This window comes from Aythya ferina (genome assembly GCF_964211825.1).
Source record: "Aythya ferina genome assembly, chromosome: 23".
Taxonomy (NCBI): domain Eukaryota; kingdom Metazoa; phylum Chordata; class Aves; order Anseriformes; family Anatidae; genus Aythya; species Aythya ferina.
The window spans coordinates 5,833,360-5,840,445 of NC_140321.1; the positions used below are offsets into that span (position 1 = coordinate 5,833,360).

General features: G+C 71.9%; 1 protein-coding gene across 4 annotated transcripts; it reads right to left on the reverse strand.

Moving 5' to 3' along the window:
• Positions 1-1,100: 1,100 nt before the first annotated feature.
• PPP1R1B (protein phosphatase 1 regulatory inhibitor subunit 1B) lies at positions 1,101-6,839 on the reverse strand. 4 transcript variants are annotated; one of them, XM_084496421.1, is made up of 10 exons: positions 6,588-6,839; positions 6,391-6,457; positions 5,647-5,822; positions 4,778-4,838; positions 4,390-4,412; positions 3,624-3,699; positions 3,228-3,356; positions 2,432-2,497; positions 1,416-1,547; positions 1,101-1,301 (listed from the first exon to the last, which is right to left on the reverse strand). In XM_084496421.1, exons 3-10 carry the CDS (start codon positions 5,725-5,727, stop codon positions 1,198-1,200), a joined length of 672 nt encoding a protein of 223 aa, XP_084352547.1. In that variant the 5' UTR covers positions 5,728-5,822; positions 6,391-6,457; positions 6,588-6,839; the 3' UTR covers positions 1,101-1,197. The 4 variants fall into 4 exon arrangements, with proteins under 4 accessions (XP_084352547.1, XP_084352544.1, XP_084352546.1 ...); XM_084496418.1 differs by having other exon boundaries at positions 1,104-1,301; positions 2,432-2,500; positions 6,588-6,837; XM_084496420.1 differs by lacking the exon at positions 6,391-6,457 and having other exon boundaries at positions 1,104-1,301; positions 2,432-2,500; positions 6,588-6,837.
• Positions 6,840-7,086: the final 247 nt, after the last annotated feature.

Sequence of the window (7,086 nt, forward strand, 5' to 3'; positions counted from 1 at the left end):
AACGCGCGGCCGGGCCCGGAGGGGGGGGGGGAGCCAAACGGAGCCGGGCCGGGGCGAAACCATTTGGGGACGGTGGGGAGGGGGGGCGGTGGGAGAGCCCATTCCGCAGTGCGCGGGGGGGGAGGAAGGCCCGGGGGGCACCCCGAGACCCCCCCCGGACCCCCCCCAAACGCCCCCCGAGTCCCCCCAAGTGCCCCTGAGCCCCCTTCGAACCCCCCCGAGACCCCAAAGCCCCCCCTAAACTCCCCCGACCCCCCCCAAAGACTCCCCTGAACCCCTCCAAGCCCCCCCTGAACCCCCTCGACCCCCCCCAGACCCCCTCTGAACTACCCCGACCCCCCCCCCGGAGACCCCAGACCCCCCCTTGTAGCGCCCAAACCCCCTCTGAACCCCCCCAGGCGCCCCCCAAGCCACCCCTGGACCCCCCCCCGAGACCCCAGACCCCCCCCAAGCCCCCCCAGCACCCCCTAAGCCCCCCTCTGCCCCCCCCAGGCGCCCCCCAAGCCCCCCCAAACCCCCCCAAGACCCCAGACCCCCCCCATGAAGCCCCCAGACCCCCCCCCCAACCTCCAGACCCCCTTCTGCCCCCCCCCAGGCGCCCCCCAACCCCCCTGAGACCCCAGAGCCCCCCCTCCGACCCCCCCCATCACCCCCTAAACCCCTCTCTGACCCCCCCAGGCGCCTCCCAAGCCCCCCCTGAACCCCCCCCAAGCCCCCAGACCCCCCCCTCAAACCCCCAGACCCCCCCAACCCCCCCCCCAAAACCCCCCCAAGCCGCTCGGTGCCGCTCCGTACAGCTCAGCTTTATTTGGGGGGGGGGCACGGGCAGCGCTGGAAGCGAGCTGGGGGGGTGGGGGGGAGGGCACAGCCCACCCCCCACAGCCCCCCCCAGAACCCCCCTCCTGAGCCAGGGGGGCTCTGTGGGGTTGTGGGGGGGTCTGTGGGGTTGTGGGGGGGGGTCTGTGGGGTTTGGGGGGGGGTCGTGGGGTTTTTTTTTGGGGGGGGGGCACGGCGCAGGCGAAGCGCAGGCAACAGCGGACAGCCAGGCCGGGGGGGGGGGGGGGGGAAGTTTGGGGGGGGGTCCTGGGTTTGGGGGGGGCCCTGGGGGGTGCGGAGCAAAGCGAGGGCTGTACCGGGGGGGGGGGTTGGGGGCTTGGGGGGGGGGGTCGTTGTCACCCCGGGGGGGGGGCTGAGCGGCTAGCTGGTGCCGGGGGGGAAGGTGGGCGAGGGGCGCTCGGTGCCGCCGGGGGGGCGCGGGGGGGCCTCGGCGAAGCCCAGGGGTCGCCGCTCCTTGCTGGCATCTGAGGGGGGGGGACAGCAAAAAGGGGTCAGATTTTAGGGTCCTGGGGGGGTCCCAGGGGTGCGTGGGACCCGTGGGACCACCCCCACACCCCCTTGTGCCCCCCCCCCCGTACCGCTGCCCCCGTCCTCGGGGTCGTCGTCGTCACCCTCGGCCCCCTCGGGGTCCTCGGGGATGTCGGCCACGCTCAGGGCCTTCAGGTCCCCCCCCCGCTCCTCCAGGCCGCCGAAGGAAACCTTCTGTCCCCCTAAAGGGACAGGGATGGGGACGGGGTGGGGGCGGCCGTGGGGTGGCCCCCGAGGGGGTACGGGGACGGCCCCGGCCCCAAATCCCACGGGGGAAAACTCAGGGCCCCGGCCCTGCGGTGTCACGGTCCCTGTGGTGGCCCCGGCCTTGTCCCTGTCCCCACAGTGTCCCCGACCCCAAAGTTTCTCCATCCCTGTCCCCACAATGTCCCTGACCCCCCCAGTTTGTCCATTCCCTGTCCCCATTCCCATCCCCAACCCTGGTGTCCCTATTCCCCAATTTCTCCATCCCTGTCCCCATCCCCAGTGTCCCTGACCCCAAAATTTCTCCGTCCCTGTCCCCACTCCTGTCCCCATCCCCGGTGTCCCTGTCCCCCCAGTTTCTCCGTCCCTGTCCCTATCCCGTGTCCCTGACCCCAAAATTTCTCCATCCCTGTCCCCATTCCCAACCCCAGTGTCCCTGACCCCAAATTTTTCCACCCCTGTCCCCATTCCTGTCCCCAACCCCAGTGTCCCTGTTCCCCCAGTTTCTCTGTCCCCATCCCCGGTGTCCCAAAGCCCCCAATTTCTCCATCCCTGTCCCCAACCCCAGTGTCTGCGACCCCAAAATTTCTCCGTCCCTGTCCCCATCCCGTGTCCCTGACCCCAAAGTTTCTCCGTCCCCCTCCCCGGGGTGTCCCTGTCCCCATGCCATGTCCCAGCCCCCCCGCAGTGTCCCTGTCCCCGTGGTGTCCCTGCGGTGTCCCCATTGTGTCCCCGTCCCCATGGTGTCCCCGCGGTGTCCCTGTGGTGTCCCCATCCCCGCGGTGTCCCCGTCCCCGTGGTGTCCCTGTCCCCGTGGTGTCCCCGCGGTGTCCCCGCGGTGTCCCCGTGGTGTCCCCGTTACCTTTCCTCTTGTGCGCCTTGGTGGCGGGGAAGATGCTGCGCTCGGCTCGGACCTGGCTCCCCAGGGCTTCTTGGGGGGGGTCGAAGGGGGGGGGGGCAATGAGGTGGGGGCAGAGGGGGCACGGGGACCCCCCCACAGCCGGCACAACGCGGGGGGACCCCACTGGGGTCAGCGCGGCCCCGGGGGCTGGCAGGGGCAGGAGGTGCTCCCCGCTGGGGACACCACGGCCTCGGCCCCCCCCTGTGACCCCCCCCCGCAGCCAGCAGCACCCATCCCCGTGTCCCCCCCATCCCCGTGTCCCCCCCCGTCCCCGTGTCCCCAAATCTCCATGTGCCCCCCATCCCTTTGTCCCCTCTCCATCCCCATGTGCCCCCCCTGTCCTCGTGTCCCCATATCCCTGTGTCCCCCCCCATCCCCATGTGCTCCCCCTGTCCCCATGTCCACCCCAACCCTGCGTCCCCCCCATCCCTGTCACCTCTCCATCCCCATGTCCCCACATCCCTGTGACCCCCCCCATCCTTGTGTCCCCCCCAAACCCCACATGTCCCCCCCCGTCCCCATGTCCCCCCCAGTCCCCATATCCCCACATCCTCATGTCCCCCCCCAGTCCCTGTGTCCCCTCTCCATTCCCGTGTCCCCCCCTGTCCCCATGTCCCCCCCCAACCCTGTGTCCCCCCCATCCCTGTCCCCTCTCCATCCCCTATCCCCCCCATCCCCATGTCCCCCCTGTCCCCCCCATCCCCACACCCCCCCCACGCCCCCCCCCTTGTCCCCGTGTCCCCCCCCCGGCACCCACCAGGCTCGATGGCGCTGTCGGTGTCGCAGGCTCTGCCCAGCTCGTGGTCCCCGTCGTCGGCCTCTCCGTCCGAGCTGTCCCCCCCCCCAATGCCACTCTCCAGGTGGGACTGCACGATGCGCTGCATCGCTGCCGGGGGCACCAGCGTCACCACCCGCCCTGCTACTGGGAGCACTGGGAGCACTGGGAGAGCTGGGATCCCCGCCGGGAGAGCCGTCGGAGAGCGGCGCGCGCAGGATGCCGCCGTGCCTCAGTTTCCCCATTGGGACAGCACCGCCTTGGGGGGGGCTCAGCCAGCCCCGGGGGCAGCCCTAAATGTGTCCCCAGCCCCAAATGTGTCCCCAGCCCCAAATGTGTCCCCCCCCCACCTCAGGACGGGGTCCTTGGGGTCGGTACCTTTGAGCGAGGGCGGTGTGTAGGCACACGGGTTGTTCCTCTTTGGTTTCAGCAGGCAGCCCTCGCCGGAGGCTCGCTGCGGGGCAGAGTGGCCCGGGGGTGTCAGGGACAGGGACAGGGACACCCCCCCCCCGTGTTGGGGACACCCCCATGTTGGGGACATCCCCCCCCGTGTTGGGGATATCCCCGTGTTGGGGACACCCCCATGTTGGGGACACCCGCGGTCCTGCGCCCTACACGAGCTGGGTGCCGCGATGGGGACCTCGCCGTGGGGACCCCGGGATGACCCCCCCCAGCTTGGTGACACTTTGAAGGGGGCCCCACAATGGGGACTTGGGGTGAGACCCCTTGGAACAGGGACCCTACACTGGGGATCCCATGGGGGGGACCCAAACCCGAGCCCCCCGGCGGTGAGGATCCCGTCGGGACCCCGATGCGGTGTCCCCGGGGGCTGGGGGGGGGTCAGCGATGAGGAGCTGAGCCCCCCGGGGTCCCCGTGTCACCCCACACTTTGCACAGCCCCCGACCCCATATCCCTGTCCCCATGTCCCCGTTTGCCCGTCCCCGGGGCCAGGAGGAGGCAGGGAACCGAAAAGCACCGGGACGGGACGGGACGGGACGGGACGGGACGGGACGGGACGGGACGGGACGGGACGGGGGGGCAGCGCCACGATAACCCCGTGGTGCCCCCCCCACGGCCATCCCGGGGAGCACAGGGGTGGGCAGGGGGCTCCTATGGGGTCGGGGCTATGGGGGGGACACTCACCTGGTAGGGCAGGGACTCGTCCTCTGCGTCCACGGTGCCGGGAGAGAGCGGGTGAGCAGGACGGGGGCTGCAGCCAGCACCCCCCCTGCCCACCCCACAGCCCCCATCCATCCCCTCCCTGCCACCCCGTCCCAAACCCACCGCCCCATAGGGTGACACCGCGCCCCGTCTCCGCCACCAGCTCCCATCCCTGCCACCCCATCCCCCTGCGAGTTGTCCCCCCTCCCGGCCACCTCGTCCCACCCCAACCGCCCCATCCCACCCCAACCACCTCGTGTGTCCCCCCCCCACCAGCACCTCCCGTCCCCATCCCAGCCCCCTGCTGTCCCCAAAACCACCCCGTGCCCCTTCCTGTCCCCCTCCGGGTGCCGTCCCCGTCCCGGCTCACCTGGGGACGAGTGCTCGGAGAGCTGGAAGAGCATGGCAGGCGTGGGCCTGCGCCGGCGGATCTGGGGCACAGCGGGTGTCACCGGCCACCCGGGGGTCCCCGAGCCCCCCACCCGCTGCCCCGGGGCCGAGGACCCCCGTGTGACCCCCCCCCCAGCAGGGTGCTCAGCAGCAGGGGGCAGGGGACAAGCGCGGTGCCCCACGGAGGGTCCTCGTGTTGTCCCTGACCCCCCCCCAGGCTCCTCAAAGCCCCCCCACCCCGCACAGCTCCGGGTCCCGGGGAGGGGGGGGCGCACAGGAGCCGTGTCCCGGGGACGTCCCCTCGGGCTGCTGTCCCCCTCCGTGTCCTGTCCCCTGCGTCCCAGCCCTTCCCTCCTGTGCCGTCCCTGTCCCATTCCTGTCCCCCCCCCACCCCCAGTGTCCCAGCCCTTCCCTCCTGTCCCGTCCCCGTCCCCCCCCTCACAACTCTCCCTCGGCACAAACCCGCGCACCTCGCAGCGCTCCCGTCCCCTCCCTGTCCCATCCCGTCCCCCCAACCACTCCTGTCCCCTCCGTCCCCCCCCATCCCATCCCATCGCCACCCTCCTGTCCCCTCCTGTCCCCCCTTGTCCCTCTCTCCCTCTCACACCCCTCCCGTCCCACACCGTCCCCATCCCGTCCCCCGTTCGGCTCTCCCCCACCACCACCCAGCTCCCCGAACACCTCGGGACACCCCCGGCCCTCCCCGAGACCCCTCTGACACCGGCACCACGGTGGCACCCCGGGGTCCCCCCATGGCACCCTAGGGTCACCGTGCGCAACGGTGCCGTGGCACGGGGTGGGGTGGGGGGGGGGACACCGATGTCACCCCGCTGCCACCCTTGCCCTCACCATCTCCACGGCGCGGGGGTCCAGCTGGCTGGGGGGCGCCGGCACGGAGAACTGGATCTTCTTACGGTCCTTGGGGTCCATGGCCTTGGCCACGGGGGTCTCCGCCGCCGCCGCCGCCGCTGCTGCCCCGGTGCCGCGCGGGAGTTCGGCAGCGCCCGGGCTCGGCACGGCGAGGACTGAACGGGAGGGAGGTGGAGAAGGCAGAACCGGCGAGGAGGAGGAGGAGGAGGAGGAGGAAGAAGGAGAGGGAGGGAGGGAGGACACGTCTCCTACCAGCACGCTGAATTATTCATCCCCCCGGGCAGGGGGGCCGAGGCCGAGGATAATGAGCCCTCGGGGAGCTTCGGGGAGCCCGAGAGGGGGGCTCGAGCCCGCAGGGGCTCCTTAACCCGTTCTCCTCCGGGGGGGGGCCCAATTGTAGAGGCTGTGGGGGCCAGGCCGGGGCTGGTGGTGGCCACGGGGGTCCCCGGTAGCCGGTGCCTCAGTTTCCCTGCAGGGCAAGGTGGGCATCAGGGGGGGGGGACACAACGCAGGGCATGGCCTCGGGGCTGCCCCACGGCATAGGGAAACCCAGCCCGGGACAGGATCTGCTTGGGGGGGGGGGGACAGACCCTGCATGGAACAGTGGGGACACGGGACCCCGAAACGTCCCGCCGTCCTCGTGCTGGGGGTCCCACACTGCCACCAGCCGTGGCCCTGGGGTGTCCCGGAGGCAGGGGAGCGCGCTGCCACCCCAAACCATACCTGGCTCTGCCCCGGCTCCCTGCGGGTTTCCCCCACGGAAAATTCCACCAAACCCCAAACTTCCTTCCTGGAGGACAGCAGGGAAAGGGGGGGGGGGTGAATCTGAATCCTCCTGCCCCCCCCCCGTTCCCACAGCTCCACGTACAAAAACCCCAGGGGTGACTTTGGCCGGGCCGTGGGAGCGGGGACGCACCCACCCCTGGCACGGCTCCAGCCACCGGCGAGGTCCCGGCCGGCCCCGCGGCCACGCGCTGGGTGCCCGGGGCTGCACGTGGAGGGTTCTGCCCCCAAACCCACACGGGACAACCACCGGCAGCCAGACCTCACCCCCGGGACACCGGGACCGTCCCGAATGGGGCCGGGGGCCAGGCGGTGCCGTTGGCGCTGAGGAAGGCGGCGCTGGCGCGGAGCGAGGAAGGGGGGTGCCGGGTGCTGGCTCCAGCCCCCGGATCTCCCGGTGCTCCAACGGCTGCGGGTGGCTGCGGGCCAGGAGCCGTGGCTGGAGCAAAATATTTACCCGAGTGGCACGGTGCCACGGTGCAGCCTCCCGCCCGCCCAGCCCCGTACGGCCCCGTACGGCCCCGTGCGCCCAGGTGCGTCCTCGTGACCGCGGGGCCGAGTCCCCGCGTGGGCACAGCCCGGGGATTGATGGTGTGGAGAGGGATGGGGGGGTGAAGCTGGGCCCCCACGGCCTCC

Excerpts from the sequence above, each read along its gene's own strand:
- PPP1R1B (XM_084496420.1), bottom strand. The coding sequence starts at position 5,727 with ATGGACCCCAAGGACCGTAAGAAGATCCAGTTCTCCGTGCCGGCGCCC. Across the intron at positions 4,839-5,646 it reads ACCCCCGCGCCGTGGAGATG|ATCCGCCGGCGCAGGCCCAC; the intron begins GTGAGGGCAAGG and ends GCTGTGCCCCAG. Across the intron at positions 1,548-2,431 it reads CAAGGCGCACAAGAGGAAAG|GGGGACAGAAGGTTTCCTTC; the intron begins GTAACGGGGACA and ends CTGTCCCTTTAG.